This window comes from Nilaparvata lugens, chromosome 8 (genome assembly GCF_014356525.2).
Source record: "Nilaparvata lugens isolate BPH chromosome 8, ASM1435652v1, whole genome shotgun sequence".
NCBI classification, from domain to species: domain Eukaryota; kingdom Metazoa; phylum Arthropoda; class Insecta; order Hemiptera; family Delphacidae; genus Nilaparvata; species Nilaparvata lugens.
This window is the reverse complement of record NC_052511.1, coordinates 24363248-24384730: the sequence shown is the minus strand read 5'-3', so window position 1 is coordinate 24384730 and position 21483 is coordinate 24363248. Positions and strand designations below refer to the sequence as shown.

The following is a 21483-nucleotide window of genomic DNA, read 5'->3' as shown; positions in this document are numbered from 1 at the left end:
CGAATCTGAAATTAGAATTTTTCTATCTCCATTTTTACGCAATTTAGGTTTTTGATGAGAGAACTTTATCGAAAACGTCCGCTCGGATGCCTGGAGAAAATCACTCCCAGAGCGATTCGAAAACATCTGCATGCCAGCAGAGTTTTCTCGGAAACGTCGGCTGGCCGATATCGGTTGATACGCAGAGTGCGGTGTATTGCTTAAGCCGAGGACAGATCTTATTCCATCCATCCACAGACTCTGCAGAGCTCCCAAGTTTGATGTGAATACTACTTTAGTCTCCATTTCCCCTCGCTTGCCATCGCTCCTATTTTTGTCGTGACGAAGGCTAGCCAAGCGGAGTACGAGTGACCAGCACTAGCCGAGCATCCACGAATATGGTCAAATTGCAGTGTGGATGGCATGACTAACGTGAGCTTGACTTACCGACTTGGCAATGAACTTGACGAAAGTGTCGACTAGACATTGAAATTGTCAATAATTGAATGAATGAATCTATTTGCCAGAAACAAAATACAAAAAAGCTTTACAAAAAATAAATATAAGTATATGCTACTGCACTTAAACCAAGATACATACATTTATTTAATTAGATATAATAACGGAATGATATCCTTTATATTATAAATAATAGTTATAAAATGAAGATTTAATCTATGTTCACATGTATAAGTACAGTAGGTGAAGCAAAAACACCGGCAAAAGGAAGATTCCTTGTGGGCCAGTGTGAGTCGTAAAACAGCTTAATCAGGGGGTGTAATATATAAACATGAATTTAGCGTATGAAGTGTTCGAAAATATAATTTATAATATGAAATTGATTATTGTATAAAAGTCAACGATTGGAAATAGTTCAAGTTCAGCCATGCCTCTATGGCTCTTTTTCTGTGTTTATTATTTCGGAAATTATTAAGTGGAAATTCACTTTCTAGTATATATATGAATTTACTGCTAATGTAGTAAAGTTGCCTTCTAAGAAGAACTGAGTTGGTGTTATATATTTCATATTTTCTTATTGTATTAGGTCTAAGATTATAATTTATGTCATCGGCTAGAGGGAAATTATGCTCGTATTTGAAACTGTAATTTGTTATGCAACTAAGATATAACTGTCGTATAGTTTTAACAACAAATTCACTGAACAAAATCTTACTATCATAAGTTCTATAGATTTCTTTAAAATTGTCTTTATGATGAATTTTTGTATTAGAAAAAGGTTTTTAATATGGGTATCGAAAGTCCCACCCCAAACTACTAAACTACATCGCATTAGGGATTCTACTAGTCCCTTATATACCTGTTTGCATTCTGAGAAAGATAGCACATTTTTCAATTTATAAAAATTATAAGATAGGTATTTCAGTCTCTTACATAGGAAGTTTACATGGATGTCCCATTTGAGACACTCATCGATCCATATACCAAGATATTTGAGGTTTGATTTCCTATTAATAACAGGGCAGGAGTATCTATCAATGTTTGGTTGATTTATTGAAGAACAGTTTGAATGGATTTTTTACTTATATTGATTGTTAGGTTTACCCTCTCTATTTGCTGAAAAAGCTATGTAATTGTTTCTTTCTACATTCAAACTCAAAGCATTAGAGTCCATCCAATTCTTCACAATATTCATATCTTGCTCTGCAACAATGAAAGTATCATTCCAATTATTTTCTGAAAATATAATCACTGAATCATCAGCAAAAGATGAAATTCTCCCATTTTTTAGCTTAATATTTAGCAAATCATTTACATAAAGGATGAAAAATATTGGTGAAAGTACAGTTCCCTGGGGTAAGATGACAGTTTCTCTATACTTTTATTGTTAAAATTTGGAATCTATCTTCCAAGTAACTTATATGAATTTTAATGAATGACCTCTGAAACCATACTTCTCCAATTTGTTACAAATTTTATCATGTGATATGGTATCGAAAGCCTTCGATAAATCCATGAAGACTGCAAGTGGTTTTTTCTTGGAATTTAACATATCTGTTACATTGTTTACAAAATATACTAGCGCATCCTCAGTACTTTTATTAGGTTGGAAGCCATATTGGTTTTCATTAATAATGTTATTTTTGTATGAACTTCATTATTCGTTTTTTGAATAATTTTTCAAATATTTTGGCAAGGTTGCTAATTAAGTTTATTGGTCTATAGTTACCTATATTATTTTTATCACCTTTTTTAAAAATCGGTTTAATGTTTGCTATTTTAAATGAATCAGGAAATACTGCGGTTTCAAAACATTCATTTACAGTATTAATATATGAAGTTACAATAGTATCGTTAGAAAACAAGTTCAAGTTAATGTCTCCCGCTATACAGATGTTATGATTTTGTGGCATTCTCTGGATGTAATCATCAAAACTTTTAATTAATCTTATCGCATTCCTATTTGGAGACCTATAAAGCAACAAAGTTTATATAGTTATCTAGCCCCGTGTTCGCAATTACATTGATTGCATTTGCTTCACAGATATCACAATCTATATTCGTGAAAGATAGATCTTCTCTTATATAAACTATATTATACCGTCACATTTATTATATTTAGCGTTTTTTTTTACAACTCGATAACCATCAAGATTGAATAGAGTGGGTTCATAATTTTCAAGCCATGTTTCGGTTAGTACTATTATATCATATATTAATTTGAAATTTTCCAGACAATATACAAAGCTGTCAAAGTTTTTACTCAAACTTCGTATGTTCATGACATAAATATTAATGTATTTTGTATTAACCCCATATCCTTCAGGTGTATGGTTAAAATAATCATCAATTACATTTGAAAGTTCATTATCATTCTCTAGAAGAGAATGCAATTCCAGTAAACTGTTCATTGTAGATTTTTAGATTGATAATAGATACCATTTTATCCGTTTTTTTTTATCCACTCGCCTCCTTGTCGTCAGCTGTTGTTTCCTCTGTGTTATCGGTTGATAACTCCTTCAGTAACTGGATGTTGTTTCTGGAAGTTTCTCTTATTTATTTTAATTATTTATATTCTGCTTTTATATTGTACTTTCTATTTAAGGTCGTCAGTTCAGATAGCTCACAAGAAGATGAAGTATTCTGAGTCGGGTACTTGTGCTGTGTGAATCATCATTCATACAGTTTGTATTTTATACATTACAGGATTTAACATATTTTTTTTATTTATAGGTTAAGCTTGAATCAATATAAATTATTGGCTGTTTTTTTGCACTTGTATTACCTGTATACTCTTTCCCCGCGCACGGATCAACAGTCCATGCGGGGAAATAATTATTCCATAATTATTATTCTGTTCTATATTGTACATTGTTTCTGTATTGGAATAAAGAAATAGAATTGAATTGAATTGAATTGAATTGTGTATACGAATAGTCCGAGAAACTTCATTTTTCTTGACGAAAATTTTTCCAGTCTTTATCCAGGTGACGTTGTTTTTCTTTGCTGCCAGTCTTGTTTCATTGAATAGTTGTCTTAATCGAGGTGTCGAATTTTCATTTATGTAAACAGGTCCATCTTCAAGATTTTTATTTATGTGTGTGGTGCGTAGTGTGTGTTTATTATGTTTTGTTTATTTATGTTTATTATGTTTTGTGTATGTTTTAGGCACGTGCCAACTGTCATGGTCAGTGTACCTGTTGGGCGGGGCGGTAGTTCTGCTGGTGCTCTGCTTTGGTCTGAGCTTCTCAGCAGCTGCCCGCCAAGACAAGTCGGCCGACGCGTTCCGTTTCTGTGACCGGCCTTCTTCCTGAGATGAGTGGGGGGGCACCCTCGATAAAAAGGTATATTTGATAAATATTTTAAGAAATGAAAAATAAGAAATCTAAGTCCCCTTCAAAAAATTTGGTTGGTGACCCACCTTTTGGAGGGTTATGTAATTTCATTTTATTGTTTGAAATGACCTAAAATCGCTTACAATTAACATACAATGCAAATAGATAGAGATTTTTGCATCATTGAGGAGACTCTATCAGCATGCCTTGGTTGGCATGCAACAAACTTCCAGTGGTCATCTATCACTAAGGCTGCCATATCTCAGTCTTATCAGTCCATATCCCATATCTCAACATTGGTTCAATCTTGAAAAATCTGGTACCAATCGATAGGCAATTAAATTTACTAGAAAAGTTATCCTTGTAAAGTTTTGTAAAACCAACGGTTTTTGAGTTATTTAAGAAACAACATTTTAAATGACCGCCATTCTGTTTTATGGATTTGAAAAATTATCATACTTTTTCTCTAGCTTTGTCTAGTTGTTATAAATGATCGTGCAAAATTTCAATTTCGTATGTTTAACCATTATTTAGAAAAAAAATAAGTGAAAAAAGCAAAATGGCCGCTTTGTGAGTAGCTGAAGACTTCCGGACAATTTAAATATTATATTTAGATATGTTTTTTACCCAGGTACAATGCCCTAGTAGGCAGTTCGTAAACACTTTAGAGAGTGAGAGATGCTCATTGCACATATAGGTCTAGTAGGTAGTTCAACACAAGTTCAAACTCATTTCAGGATTGACTTAGAATGGTTATTAAAACTGTAATTTGATCCTTTCTTTGCTAAACTATCTATTTTCAAAGTCTATAGATGTAGGATGTCATCCTACATCAACAGAAGGAAGTTCAAATGTCGATTAAAAACCTGAGCAATTTACTCCAAGAAGCGTGTTGATGATTTTATAAAGTTGGATTTATGATCTTACCTTGTTTTTGCTACGAAAATCCTGAATTAATTACTGCGAGATGTATGTTAGTTCTATTAAATTACATCATGCTTTCCATACCCATACCCATTTGTGATACCTATATGTGAGATAGCTCGTATCTCATCATTGAATTTACGGTGTGTTATGGGTCCGCTGTAGTCTACTTCATATTTCATCAAAAAGAGATTAAAAATAGTGTACCAGCATTACAGTAGCCGTTACTCCGTTATTTTGATAGATTTTTGGTAATTCAAGGTCTAGTCAGATATGGTCAATCCATTAGTTGGGTCACTCTTAACTATCTCAATACCTGTCTACTTCCACTAAGAATAATGTTTATATCACCTTATAGAGCTGTGTTGACTCGGCCACCGAATGGTGACTGTTGAGCAGCCTGCACACAGGACAATAGCTGTTCACTAACTGTGCAGCTTTCACTAGCTGTGGTGGGAATGTCATGTGCATTATTTCAGTTCAAGCCATATCCAATTATTCTATAGTGCTACTATTGTTGCTGTGTGCAGGCTGGTATAGCTTGTTCACTCTGTCATTATAATAATTTGTAAACATATGATTTGAGGTGCCGCCAGGTGAAGCAGGGTACCTCACGCCCCCCATCTCCTCAGTCTCAGGTGGCAATAGCGCGGCGACACTCGACCTCATCAACTGCTCCTGATAGTAGCGAACACCTGGGCGCCGACTTTACTAACGGCGCCAGCGCCAACCAACTGCACAACTACACTAACGCCAAAAGCGTAGCCGAGGTGCATGTGCATGTCGAAATGTCGTCATTCCATCCTCTACGCAAGAAGGGAAGACCTCCTGACTGCCAGGAGTCAGCAGCTACCAGGAGTCAGCTGCTACAAGATGCAGGGTACCAGGAGTCAGTGGCTGTTAGAAGTCAGCTAACAGGAGCTGACAACCAGGAGTCATTGGCTACAAGTGGTCAGATACAAGGAGTTGGCTACCAAGAGGCAGTGGATACCAGGAGTCAGCAACAACCAGGAGTTGGCTACCAGGAGATGGTAAACAAGAGTAATGGTAGAATTCCTGGTGAGATAGGAGGTATCACTGACCAGGATCGTTATAGCAGTGTTAATACTACCGTGTTGTGAACTGTAGTGCCAAAAGAGACAAATGTAAACTACAATAGGTGAAAAAGACAGTAAGTGTGGATTAGTGTTGATAAGGAATGTGTTGATGTTACCGCTATCTGCTTGAGTATTTGTTTTTCAATAATTTTTTGTCATTCAAACAACTTTCTTCCAGTTTATCTAAGTTTAAGACCTAAAATAGTTTGAGATATTCTAACAGTTTTCAAATATAAATTCACTGTAGAATAAATTTATTTTCTCATCACAATAATATTCGTGCTTCTCCACAATAATTTCATCCATGTTGATATATTTCAGATTTTTTTATGAATCTACTTCATTGGACATCTTCTTGAAGCCAAAGTCATCTTTTGAATCACAAACCCCTGTAATAGGTTAGCACTAAATTATCATTGACAAGCGTAATCGACTCATTTTAATTATTGATGGAATTATTCATTTTTTGTGAATAACTGTCAGAATCGATAATCAAATTCAAATACGTGAATAGTGTAATATTATAGTTATAGTAAATCTCGATGATTGTATAATAATAATTTGTTGTAAATTAGTGACTGTTACTTATAGTAAAATCTCGTCAAGTTCCATGAAAGCTCAATCACGAACTGAACAATCTCCAATCAACTGAAATAATCTCTGATAAACTAAGTGATCTCCGAACATCTGTAATAATCTTTGATTACATTGGAAGAATTTAATAAATTAAATGCTTAGAGGTTTTTTGACTTTAAAATCAAATGTAATGTGAACAAACTTCAATTGAATTAACAAGTAAGTAGTACATGAAAACAAATTTTGTATGGTGAAATCTGAGTATAATAATCATACTTATTTCACTAATTATTATAACTATCCAATGAGCTCATTTAACACAAAATAGTTGATACGATGTTTGCTTGTATATATGTACTGAATAGTAGTTGAAATTGGAAAACTAATTATTGTATATTTAGCCGATCACTACTTTTTCACCAACAATAATCATTTTTCTTCGAGAGCTCTTAGACTTGTGTGAGTCACTCCAATGACTATGATAAACTATGTTTCAGGTGGATTCCATACCTACAATGAGTGTATTTCAAACTCATCACGACCATCTATATTAATTTCTTGGAAGAAATTACTTTATATATTACTAAAAAAATCTCATGAGCTGAATAAACTGTGCTAAATGAGCCTAAAAACGTCACCTTGAAAAATCTTGTGATTAATGATTAGAAAATTATGTTGATGTGAATGGTTGTATGTTGAAGATTTTTATCAGTTGACTGTGATTGAGATGAATGTTATATGCTCAAAATTATACTACTATGAATATTAAGGCGATAAAATATTAAAAAGTTACATTATTATTATTGTCACACTGTTGAATGTAGATAAATTGTACTGATGTTGATATGTGGAGTGCATTACCATTGATATGATATAAAGAAAGGTTTATTATTATTTGTTCTTGTAAATTTGTAAATAGGAAAAAGCTTTAAAATAATTTTCTTTGCATTCTTGAGTGAATAACATTATGGTTTAAGAAATTTATTTGGGAGGAAGAATTACTTTTGTAGAAATGAGGGTTGAAAATGAGGGTGAAAATCATCAACTAAATCAATAAATAGTATCATTGAGAGTGCGCAATGGAATGCGTTCGATAGTTGAGTATCAAGGTTGAATGTTATCACATTGATAGTGTTGTTGCTTAAACCCCTTCTTCAACTTTCTAATAGGCATTCAGTTTACTTAATTTAATGTCAACTTTCAGTATATAGATATTGAAAATGACTTTAAGCACTTTTGTACTTTAGAGGTAAAATTATTCGAAAATAATTAAAAATTATGTTTTTTCTTTAAAATTAAAAATGAAATGATGTAGTTGAGATACTAACATTCTTTATTTTCATTTAAAAAATAATTATTCTCCAAGTCTCTACCAGGAATTATGATCATCTTCAATGCATTTCCACAATAATTAATTATTGATGTCATGGAATCTAGAATCCTGTTCACTCAAATTATGTGATTGTTGATCTTATTATGTGACCTTGTTATCTTTTCGTTATTTTTCCATTATAAATAAGTTTTAAATACGGTAGCTCATATACTACGCATGAATTGTTTGTAAATATTGCTAGAGTTATATTCGACTCAATCAATGTACAGCGAGCAAAATATATTGTTGTCGGTAATAATAATATATAAATAGATAATGTCTTATTCTTATTTTATTCTTTCACATTCAACCCTGCTTTCCAATGAATTTAGCTTTGCTGAGCAGGTAAGTAATATCATTGGCTCTTGTGAGGAAGTTCACAAAATTATTACAAAATGAAATGTGAGTTAATGCGACAGAACAAAAATAAGAAAAATCTCATGTAAATCTGATGATGTCATTGTGCAATTTATTAAATAGGACTATGATTTTATGGCTGACAAGGTTCCAATAGGAAATTTTTATAACATAATGAATAATTCATCGATGATGTGTGTGTCATTTATCAGTCTTGAAGTAATCTCATTTTCAGAAAAATTGTTGACACATACACATTCTAGTCTAAAGACTCGGAAACTCAGATATATCATGTATCCTATTCATTTTTGGTCAATGATTTTACAAGAGCAAAACTGGCAATTGTTAGAGAAATTGTCATACGAAGTAATGTGCGATATCATAACCTCAACCTTTGGAGAACATCAACTTTTTATCATAATATTTGGAGAGAAATAGTACAGGCTCAGTCTAGTTTTTTCTTCAATGTCATAATTATATTATGATTGTAGTATTTTGTACAATAAATGAATAGAAATCATATCAATCCAGATATGGAGAAGGATACACACACATATATATAATATACTCTTACAACCACTATTATATTGAATTAACGAATTCAATACATCCTCCCATCAACCTCAATTTTATTTTATTCGAATTTGAAGATGAATACTATAATCGGAAGAAAGACGTGACATTTATGGTTAATTTCTTATAAGAATGAACCAGTTGACTAGATAGACTTTTTGAACACTGTTTACTGATGAAAAATCTGTTGGATTTTTGAGGAACACTGTTCCTGATGAAAAATCTGGTGTGGCGCACTCACACAACTTTCCTTGCCGTTATGAAAATTGATCACCTGACGCTAGTGTTCACGCGCATCTCAAGTCTGCTATTCAAAGATCTGAGCCAGCTGGTGACAGGACAATAACGCTGGAGACACACGAGATCTGCTATCTCTTCATAGTAAATGATTTAATAGAATCAACAGTTGCCAACAGTTTGCAATATTGAATAATCACATTTTCTCGAATTTCGAACTCTTCTCAATTTTAGGTGAAAATGTTACTGAGCATTAATTGTAGAGATTTCCATGCTCAATCCTTTTCACTTAAATTTGTTGTTTAAATTGTATCTAAAGCCTGATAATTGGGAATCTGAAATCAAACTTTCCATAGATGGTGTGGAGCTCCTGAAATATTTACAGATATGGAACTTGTGGTTGTTGATAGAGCTTATCAGAGTCAGTCAGTTCCAAAACTCACCAACTCCATCTTTAGACATTTTTCAGGAGGGCTGAAAAACTTTTACAGCTGAATGAAAATATTCACATTAATGAAAAAAATATTAATAAATTGATCTAAACTTTCAAGGTACCGTACACCTGCATAGAATTTTATAATGAGATTCAAAAATGTAATGTGAAAAAAATGTTCAAATATAGACTTGGTGAGTTTTGGAACAGGATAGGGTTTCTAGATAGTTTTATTGCATTAATGAATGGATTTAGTCAGTTCTGTTACAGTTTACAATGATTATGTTCTAATACATTTTCAAGATAAGTACAATATAAATAAGGAATATCTAATAGATTTTCATATGGAACGGAATAAGCATTAGAAAACAGGTTATTTATATTACAAATTCGCCCTCCAGTGTCAAAACGTCACCTTCCATTGGTTCCTCTTCATCTTGGTCATGCGCATCCTCTTCAATTCTCTCATTAAAAATACCAGTATAAATTTAAGGCACTCAAGCTTTGACCATTCTTCCCCATAGTGCTTTTTCAGAAGCTTCTTCATATCTGCCACCTTCATAGGGTTAACAACAGCATCATTGGGTTTCACTACAGCTATTCTATTGACTCTGCAGCCTCTTTTTGCAATTCCCAGTGGCTTTCCCATGTCAGTAAGGTAGGTCGTCTCCCCTTGAACTCCCCCAGTATTTTGTTGCCCTCTAGTTAATATATAAACATTTGCACACAAAGCACTTTAAGTGCTATTCAGCTGGTTTCTTCACATTTTTTATAGTGTCTCCTTCCAGTCCTTGACTTCAATGTCAGTTCCTAGCCTTGTGACATTAGCTGACTCATTAAATATTTTAAAATATTCATCTGGGTGCACAATTGTTTCCAACTTCTTAATCTTCCTTTCAATAACTCCAAAGACTCTGTATGGAGGTATGTATGAATGCCCAGGAACAGGAAAATGAATTACTATTGTCCCAATATGTGGGGGTGCAGCAACTGTTAACCAGTTAAGGACAGCACAGTGATCACTATAGTGTTCTTGTTCTGCCCTCCAGCTCGATTAGCAAAAAGTCTTATTGTATCCACATCCTCTTGGAAGGCAGTATTTGATAGTCGATGCACAATGCACGTGGCTATTTCACTTGATCCCTTTTTTGCTTCAAGCTCAGTCCAATCATAAATGAAAGTATTCTTTGGAGTTTGACACGCTTTTGATGTGCCTGTGCACATTGTGAAGTTATACACATAAATTGTCTCAAAAAACAGGCTGATTGATCGGTCAGCTTGGGAAAGATAAAATTCTTCTGGCAATCAAATGAGTATGTAAGCTTATTTGCCTTTTCCTCTTTCAATAGAGCAAAAAACGTTTCTCCTCGTTTTCTGTGGACGGCTAATTCAATCTTCAGTGTAGATCTCTCCTCTTCACTATTTGAACTGGATTTAATTCTTTCCTTGAGTTCCAAACACTTTGAGTACTCTAGCAAAATAGGATAGGCTACACAAATCATGATATTTTTATAGGTTGGAACTGGACAGGAGCAATAGTCAGTTTAGCTAACATTATAGGCTCACGGAACTGTGAAAATAAAATATTGTAATCAAGTAGTGATAATAATTTTATAAAATCAATCTATAACAACCTTTTATCAACTAGTTTTGTCGCAGTATAGGTTACAGCCAATTATAAGACTACTGGAGTTAGCAAGTTTGGAAGCAGTAATGACATAATGTCTTTGGAGCAGTGAGGTGGTTGGAGTTGGAGAGTTTTGTTGCAGTCTCTACTTTTTACTTTCCTTGCCCTATTACCATAGGTAAGGAAAGTATTGCTTTCCGAAAAAAATTAAGGTACCCCAATTTCTAAATTTCTATACGTTTCAAGGTCCCCTGAGTCCAAAAAACTGGTTTTTGGGTATTGGTCTGTATGTGTGTGTGTGTGTGTGTGTGTGTGTGTGTGTGTGTGTGTGTGTGTGTGTGTGTGGTGTGTGTGTGTGTGTGTGTGTGTGTGTGTGTGTATGAGTGTATGTGCGTCTGTGTACACGATATCTCATTTCCCAATTAACGGAATGACTTGAAATTTGGAACTTAAGGTCCTTTCACTATAAGGATCCGACACGAACAATTTCGATCAAATGCAATTCAAGATGGCGACTAAAATGGCGAAAATGTTGTGAAAAAACAGGGTTTTTCGTGATTTTCTCGGAAACGGCTTCAACGATTTTGATCAAATTCATACCTCAAATAGTCATCGATAAGCTCTATCAACTGTCACAAGTCCCATATCTGCAAAAATTTCAGGAGCTCCGCCCCATCAATGCAGATAGATTCCCAATTATCAGGCTTCAGATACAATTGAAACAAAAAAAATCAAGTGGAGTAGATTGAGCATGAAAATCTCTACAATTAACGTTCAGTAACATTTTCACCTAAAATTGAAAATAAGCTTTAAATTCGAGGAAATGTGATTATTCAATTGCAAATTATTGTTGATTCTAATGAATCATCCACTATGAAGAGATAGCAGACCTCATGTGTGTGTCCAGCGTTATTGCCTTGTCACCAGCTGGCTCAAATCTTTGAATAGTAGACTTGAGAAGCGCGGGAACACTAGCGTCAGGTGATCAATTTTCATAACGGCAAGGAAAGTTGTGTGAGTGCGCCACACCAGATTTTTAGCATAGCTTTTGATGGGGAAATAGAGTTTTGGAACAAACCGTTTTCACCATTGAATGAGTTACAGAATTGCCTATCAGGTGATAGAAAAAAAAATTCTTTCAATATTTTGGAGTTATGAGTTTTGGAACTGAACGACAATTCTATGTATGAATTTGATCAAAATCGTTGGAGCCGTTTTCGAGAAAATCGCGAAAAACCCTGTCTTTGACAACATTTCCGCCATTTCAGCCACCATCTTGAATTGCATTTGATCGAAATTGTTCGTGTCGGATCCTTATATTTCAAGGACCTTGAGTTCAAAATTTCAAGTTATTTCGTTAATTGGGAGATGAGATATCGTGTACACAGACACACATGCAGACCAATACCCAAAAACCGCTTTTTTGGACTAAGGGGACCTTGAATCAAATCAAATTTTATTCACCAATTATTAACAACAGTTTTACAACTATAGAAATTTAGAAATTGGGGTACCTTAATTTTTTCGGAAATCAATATACTTTCCTTACCTATCAATAATCATTTTTAAAATGATAAAGCTGTGTTCAGACTAGAGACTTTACTCAATGTGAATTGAATTTCCTGCACCCATTCAAATTGAAACACGAGTTGTGAAGAGATCTATAGTTCAATCAACTTGAACCTTTTTGCATTTATTGAATAGGGAGCGTTGATGTTATTAATAGTAAATTCCAACAGTAATTTGAAGTGAATCTCAGCATAGCAGCGATGAAGGTAATACAACATCGAATAAGGAAAACTGGCTGAATATTTCAACGTTCGCGGAAAAACACTCAAAGTAAATTTTCGAATGAGAGGATGACTTTTCTCATTACTTGAAACAGTTTCCCCAATCAAAACAATGATTGATAACAGGAATGAATTGTTTCACCTTCAGCAGTAAAATGTGAGATCAATGATCACATTATAAATTGCTTAGGACTTTGATATCAAGAACTTCATAATGAGACTAAATTGATTGTAATTGTACTAATATATCAATGAGAAATATTCAATTTTTTCTCGTCAATAATAAAAATAATATAGTTTTATATTATTCTTGAATATGGATCAGATCAGCATAGTACTTCAGGTCATTTCCTGCCAATTTATCGATTGTCTATTTGTCTCATACTGGAAATCCAATCAATAACCTAATAATAATTTTCAATTATTACCTTCAAGAATTTCACATGATAAATCAACATTGTGGTTTATGAAATCAAGCCACCTTAGAATGGTCGGTGACAGAATGAACATCACTGATAATATACATCTCTAGCACTGTTCACATGCGCATCAATTAACAGCGCAAGTCATCCTTTCATTCATTCTCTGTCATCCAATACTTATTGCATGACATTATATGTTATTCAATTATATAATAATGATGATAGCTCGGTGTACAAAGCATACTGAAAAATGCTAATGGAAAAGTCAACGATAAGCCACTATAATTCCACAATTCCTATTTATCAGAAGAATATAAAATCAGGAAGCCCCCAGTTCTATTTATGGCGACATTTCCTTTGGTCTATTCAACTGTTCTCCTTATTCTTATCATTGATTTGTAGCTCAGTATGAGCTGAGAAAGAACAGCTGAACGATAAGGTGGGAGCAATTTATGAATAAGCTGGGTAATTTTTGAATCTGAGAGGATAAAAGTTGAATGTAAAACGTTGAGATTAGGGAATGGAAACATTCATTCTATTCATAAGTACGGGATCTTGACAGAGATCACAAGTCAAACTCCCTACCTTGAACCCTCTTCTTGCGATACATTTATTAAATAAATAAACAGTTATTTCTCCTCTGAATACGGTTTTTGAAATCCTAATACTTTTGAAAAATCTCGAGAGATCATTTTGTAGTTGACTGCCAAGTCAGAAATGCGGGAGGAGTTAGTTTCAAACTTTAGATATGACTGAATAGGGATCAAAGGGTTATATTTTATTGGCTCCAGGTTGATTATCCAACCCATCCTCTTCATCTAATTTTAGAATGAATCACTAAAATTTGCGCGAAGAATGATCTCTCAATCTAATAGATTTAGTGCCGGTTTCACAAAAGCCGGTTAAATTCTAACCGTGATTAATTCCACGAGAACCAGAGAAGCCATCTTTTCAAAAACACCTTTTCTGATTGTTTCTCGTAAAATTAACCACGATTAAAATTGAACCGGCTTTTGTGCAAGCGGGCCTAAAAGTTGTGAAAAAGTTGAGCAGCATCAGCATACCGTAGAGAATGGAACACATACTACTACAAATGAAGTCAAATAATTCGTACTTGACTGACTGCTAACCTATTGATGAAAGACTGTCATTGTACGAAACAAGACACCCTTATAGTGGAGCAAACATATTAAATCTAGAAAACACGAATAAGCAACGTTATTAAGTGGAACATAATAATATCGAGTGGCCTGGCTTGCTGGCCAAAACATAGAAAAATCTGGTTTGGCGCACTCTCACAACTGACGCTAGTGCTCACGCGCCTCAAATCTACTATCCAAATATCTGAGCCAGCTGATGACAGTACAATAACGCTGGCGTGTTTACTTTTTCGATTTCGAAAAGTGGAGAGCTGGCATTAAGTTGGCTCTCCACTTTTTGAGACGTCATATCTCAAAAACGGTGGGTGCTCAAAACGAAATAAAAGTTGCTCAAATCAGCTCAAAACGAGCTCAAAACGATGGCATGTTTTTTTTTTTTCGATTTCGAAAAGTGGAGAGCTGCTCTCCAATTTTTGAAACGTCATATCTCGAAAACTGTGGGTGCTCAAAACGAAATAAAAGTTGCTCAAATCAGCTCAAAACGAGCTCAAAACGATGGCGTGTTTAGTTTTTCGATTTCGAAAAGTGGAGAGCTGGCATTAAGTTGGCTCTCAAATTTTTGAGACGTCATATCTCAAAAACGGTGGGTGCTCAAAACGACATAAAAGTTGCTCAAATCAGCTCAAAACGAGCTCAAAACGATGGCGTTGAGAGATTTCAAAAATATTTTAGTGGAGAGCCAACTTAATGTTGGTCAACAACGAATAAGGAAAACTGACTGAATATTTCAACGTTCGCGGAAAAACACTCAAAGTATTTTTTCGAATGAGAGGATGACTTTTCTCATTACTTGATTCAGGTTCCCTAATCAAAACAATGATTGAGAACAGGAATGAATTGTTTCACCTTCAACAGTAAAATGTGAGATCAATCACATTATAAATTGCTTAGGACTTTGATATTAAGAGCTTCATAATGAGACTACCTACATTGAATGTAATTGAATTATTATATCTATGGGAAATTTCAAATTTTCTCTCGTCAATAATATGAATAATATAGTTTTATAATTCTTGAATATGCGGATGAGATCAGCATAATACTTCAGGTCATTTCCTGCCAATTTATCGATTGTCTATTTGTCTCATACTGGAAATCCAATCAAAAACCTAATAATAATTTTCAATTATTACCTTCAAGAATCTCACTTGATAAATCAACATTATGGTTTATGAAATCAAGCCACCTTAGAATGGTCGGTGACAGATCGAACATCATTGATAATATACATCTCTAGCACTGTTCACAGCGCAAGTCATCCTTACATTCATTCTCTGTCATCCAATACTTATTGCATGACATTATATGTTATTCAATTATATAATAATGATGATAGCTCGGTGTACAAAGCATACTGAAAAATACCTTGAAAAATGCTAATGAAAAAGTCAACGATAAGCCTCTATAATTCCACCTATAATTCTACAATTCCTATTTATCAGAAGAATATGAAATCAGGAAGCCCCCAGTTCTATTTATGGCGACATTTCCTTTGGTCTATTCAACTGTTATCCTTATTCTTATCATTGATTTGTGGCTCAGTATGAGCTGAGAAAGAACAGCTGAACGATAAGGTGGGAGCAATTTATGAATAAGCTGGGTAATTTTTGAATCTGAGAGGATAAAAGTTGAATGTAAAACGTTGAGATTAGGGAATGGAAACATTCATTCTATTCATAAGTACGGGATCTTGACAGAGATCACAAGTCAAACTCCCTACCTTGAACCCTCTTCTTGCGATACATTTATTAAATAAATAAACAGTTATTTCTCCTCTGAATACGGTTTTTGAAATCCTAATACTTTTGAAAAATCTCGTGAGATCATTTTGTAGTTGACTGCCAAGTCAGAAATGCGGGAGGAGTTAGTTTCAAACTTTAGATATGACTGAATAGGGATCAAAGGGTTATATTTTATTGGCTCCAGGTTGATTATCCAACCCATCCTTTTCATCTAATTTTAGAATGAATCACTAAAACTTGCGCGAGGAATGATCTCTCAATCTAATAGATTTAGTGCCGGTTTCACAAAAGCCGGTTAAATTCTAACCGTGATTAATTCCACGAGAACCAGAGAAGCCGTCTTTTCAAAACACCTTTTCTGATTGTTTCTCGTAAAATTAACCACGATTAAAATTTAACCGGCTTTTGTGCAAGCGGGCCTAAAAGTTGTAAAAAAGTTGAGCAGCATCAGCATACCGTAGAGAATGGAACACATACTACTAAAAATGAAGTCAAATAATTCGTACTTGACTGACTGCTAACCTATTGATGAAAGACTGTCATTGTACGAAACAAGACACCCTTATAGTGGAGCAAACATACTAAATCTAGAAAACACGAATAAGCAACGTTATTAAGTGGAACATAATAATATCGAGTGGCCTGGCTTGCTGGCCAAAACATAGAAAAATCTGGTTTGGCGCACTCTCACAACTTTCCTTGCCGTTTTGTGAATTGATCACCTGACGCTAGTGCTCACGCGCCTCAAATCTACTATCCAAATATCTGAGCCAGCTGATGACAGTACAATAACGCTGGAGACACACGACCGTGGTCTGCTATATCTTCATAGTGAATGATTTAATAGAATCAACAGTTGCCAACAGTTTGCAATATTGAAATAATCACATTTTCTCGAATTTCGAGCTTATTTTCAATTTTAGGTGGAATGTTTCTGAACTTTAATTGTAACATATTCGATCGTATAATTCTGTTTCCTCTCCATATCTGCTGTTTTTTTTTTGTTTCTATAGTTGATAGTTTACGTGGCTTCATTCTTATTGCTATAGTTGCCTTTGTATTTCAGGGTCACTTAACATTAGAATCATCATGATAAGAAAAAATCGTTTTTTCGTGAACTACAAAAATGAATTTTCTGTGATATTTTCTTCAGTAAAGTGATATTTCTCAGATATTTACTTCGAATTCGTAGTTTATTTTGTTTTCTTAAATTTCACATTTGAATTGTTTCATTCATACATTACTTAAGTTCAACGCTAATGAGTTTTTAATTATACAGAACATGAGTTCACAACAAACTGATAATGATGTCATGAGAATTGGAATATAAGTTCTTTGTAAATATTATTGAGATCTATTCAAATGAAAAGAGCGAGTTATTGCTCATATCTTATTACGTAACAATCCTTCACAATTCTAAAAACAATCATCCCAATCAAATAAAAATGGTCAATCAAAATGAAAAGTTTTGAAGGTGTCGCAACCACTTAACCTCTGAAAATATAGTATAACTATCACGAATCATCTATGAAAACAAAGCAAATACTGCATAGTTTTGACACTATAAGGCCTAAATGACGACCAAATCTAGTGAGCTGACATTATTGAACATCGATTTGCATTTGAAACTATGGAGTGATTTGTATAAATGTGATTACTATGGTTAGCCTTCATCGAATATTTCATTCCATTAGATTAAATAATAGATTCCTCCATCTAATAATAATTTATTGAATTATTCGATTCATTACAGCCAGTACAACAGTAAACATTCAGGTATAGATTTCCTTTTGAGATGCTGTCATGATGATGAATCAATTTTTTTCACATTTCCCTCTCCATGATCGATTTCGGTCCATTCACAATATAATACATTAATGATGTATACATTAATATAGAATATATAAAATATTATAATTATAATATTATAATATATATATATAATATATAATAATATATATAATAATTAGAATAATGTATTACATTAATATACATTAATGTATAATACATTATGAGTTATTAATCATTCTTGGAGCAATAATTTTTATAGAGGTTCATCTTCAATTCCGTAATTGCTGCCGTCTGCTCTAAATGGAGTTTTTTGTGTTATTTATTCAAATTCAAATTCAACTTTATTAAGCCAAAACATTTTACAACTGGCCATGTCAACAGGTATTGAAAAATACATGGAATAAATAAAAAGAATAAAAGAAGCTTACAAAAATATTGCATGTCACATAATATGTGACATGCAATATTTTTGTAAGCTTCTTTTATTCTTTTTATTTATTCCATGTATTTTTCAATACCTGTTGACATGGCCAGTTGTAAAATGTTTTGGCTTAATAAAGTTGAATTTGAATTTGAATAAATAACACAAAAAACTCCATTTAGAGCAGACGGCAGCAATTACGGAATTGAAGATGAACCTCTATAAAAATTATTGCTCCAAGAATGATTAATAACTCATAATGTATTATACATTAATGTATATTAATGTAATACATTATTCTAATTATTATATATATTATTATATATTATATATATATATTATAATATTATAATTATAATATTTTATATATTCTATATTAATGTATACATCATTAATGTATTATATTGTGAATGGACCGAAATCGATCATGGAGAGGGAAATGTGAAAAAAATTTATTCATCATCATGACAGCATCTCACAAGGAAATCTATACCTGAATGGTTACTGTTGTACTGGCTGTAATGAATCGAATAATTCAATAAATTATTATTAGATGGAGGAATCTATTATTTAATCTAATGGAATGAAATATTCGATGAAGGCTAACCATAGTAATCACATTTATACAAATCACTTCATAGTTTCAAATGCAAATCGATGTTCAATAATGTCAGCTCACTAGATTTGGTCATCATTTAGGCCTTATAGTGTCAAAACTATGCAGTATTTGCTTTGTTTTCATAGATGATTCGTGATAGTTATACTATATTTTCAGAGGTTAAGTGGTTGCGACACCTTCAAAACTTTTCATTTTGATTGACCATTTTTATTTGATTGGGATGATTGTTTTTAGAATTGTGAAGGATTGTTACGTAATAAGATATGAGCAATAACTCGCTCTTTTCATTTGAATAGATCTCAATAATATTTACAAAGAACTTATATTCCAATTCTCATGACATCATTATCAGTTTGTTGTGAACTCATGTTCTGTATAATTAAAAACTCATTAGCTTTGAACTTAAGTTATGTATGAATAAAACAATTCAAATGTGAAATTTAAGAAAACAAAATAAACTACGAATTCAATGTAAATATCTGAGAAATATCACTTTACTGAAGAAAATATCACAGAAAATTCATTTTTGTAGTTCACGAAAAAACGATTTTTTCTTATCATGATGATTCTAATGTTAAGTGACCCTGAAATACAAAGGCAACTATAGCAATAAGAATGAAGCCACGTAAACTATCAACTATAGAAACAAAAAAAAAAAAACAGCAGATATGGAGAGGAAACAGAATTATACGATCGAATATGTTGCAACTGAAGTAAATTTTTGTAAACTATTGACACAACTATACACGACTAGCAGGAACTATTTTAGAACTTGACAAACTGAAAACTTGACGTAATGAAATTTTGAAGAATTGAGAATAGGGCTTTAACCATCCTTGGTTAATTAAGAATCTATATGCAGAATTTCAGGTTAATTAGTCCAGTAGTTCATGATGCGTCAAACATAATTTTCCTATATCCCGTACGTGAATAAGCCAACTCTTTACTTTTATTATAGAATATCGAGGCACAAAGCTCCGCTCGTTACTTATTTATTGATAAACAGAAACTTCCTGTGTTACTGGACCTGTAAGATATTGAATATTTTATCATTGTTTAGACCATCCTAAAACTTTTACAAGTGTAGGTAGAATCTTGAAAAGCGACATTTTGTTGAAAAGGCAACGTGTTAAAATGGATGAAGATAGTAGTTCTAGTAAAGATGACTATGCTATTATTCGTAGGCCAAGAATTTACAAGGACAGAATTTCTTACAATATGATGCAGGAAACTTATGAATATAATGAACGGTTTAGATTAAGCTTTCATCAATAAAGCGTTATTGGAAATATTCAGAAAATGTACGTCCATAATGTTTTATGTTTTTTATTAAACAAAATTTAATTAATGTCGTTAATTTAATTATTGACATTTGATTTAACTTTTTTGAAACATTACTACTCACATAACTGTTATAATAAGATATGTAAGTTGAGTAGTTATTATAATTTCTCAACTATTCATCACTAACAAAGTTATTTTCCAGCATGAATGCAATCTGTCCATCGTCAGAAATTTGATAATGTGGGTTTTCCACCAAAATATTTTTAGTAGGTAGCACTCTGTTCAAATATTATATTAGGCTCGCTGGCCAATAAAATCATTAATTCAAAATAAAGGAACTGTAATACAGGCGAATATTACAGGTGATTTTACAAGTGTAGAATTATTTTTATGAAACATAATTTTACAGGATTGTAAATTTTAATTTATAAGTCCTGTAATACAGGCCCTGTATTACAAGGGGTTTTATGAAACAGGTCTCTGGTATTGGAACAGTAGTTTGGAGTTGAAGTGTAGTTGATTGGTACCAGATGTAGATAATGGTTCCTTGGAAGACCTTGTAACGTATCAAAATCTGATGGGTAAATAAAATCCCTACTTGAAAGAAATGTATAGGTCTAAAGTGGAATAATAGTCTAGTATCGCCAAATGCGATAACGTTTTTAAACATTAGATAATATCAGGTATCATGGCTAAATTTAGAACAGCCGAATAGAAATAGAAATAATTTGCCACTTATATAATATTATATAAAAGTATTGAAAATTTGAGGTTAGGTGTAAAATGTCTATTGATTGGCGACATAATGATCGATTGAGTCGCATAACGTAAAATCTAGCCAGACACCTTGCCAAAAATTTATTGTAACTAAATGGTATGCAACTAGAGGAACTAAAAAGCACATGGTTAATTGTTATAAAGTGAGAAACAACCTATAAACATTATAAAATTGTATAGCATGTAAGAAATGTACTAAAAACCCAAAATAAAAATAAATTAATGTATTAAGGAAGTAGGAGGTTTGTAGGCGCATGTATACTGTAACAAATTTGCATGAACCAATCAAATGGTAGCAATCGATGGGCGGTAATAGTGAGCCGATTCAAATGTATTTGTATATATTTCTATAAATGATAAGAGTTTATGAATAATTGTTGTTCAGTTTATGTATTGGATATGGCCCGAAGACAGATAAAATATCAGATGGGTGACATAAGTAATAATTTGATAGATTGGCACGAACTATTTGAGCCTTGAATGGCGTAGTAACGAATTATTTAAAGTT

General features: G+C 33.0%; 1 protein-coding gene across 2 annotated transcripts in view; it reads left to right on the top strand.

Moving 5' to 3' along the window:
• LOC111050407 (LHFPL tetraspan subfamily member 6 protein) overlaps positions 1–8019 on the top strand; it is a 328211-nt gene extending 320192 nt beyond the window's left edge. For both annotated transcript variants that reach the window (XM_039434315.1, XM_039434316.1), the window contains exons 7-8: positions 3607–3782; positions 5284–8019. In XM_039434315.1, coding sequence (XP_039290249.1) covers positions 3607–3752 — 146 coding nt within the window. In that variant the 3' untranslated portion in view covers positions 3753–3782; positions 5284–8019. The remainder of the gene's footprint in view (positions 1–3606; positions 3783–5283) is intronic.
• The last annotated feature ends 13464 nt before the right edge of the window (positions 8020–21483 follow it).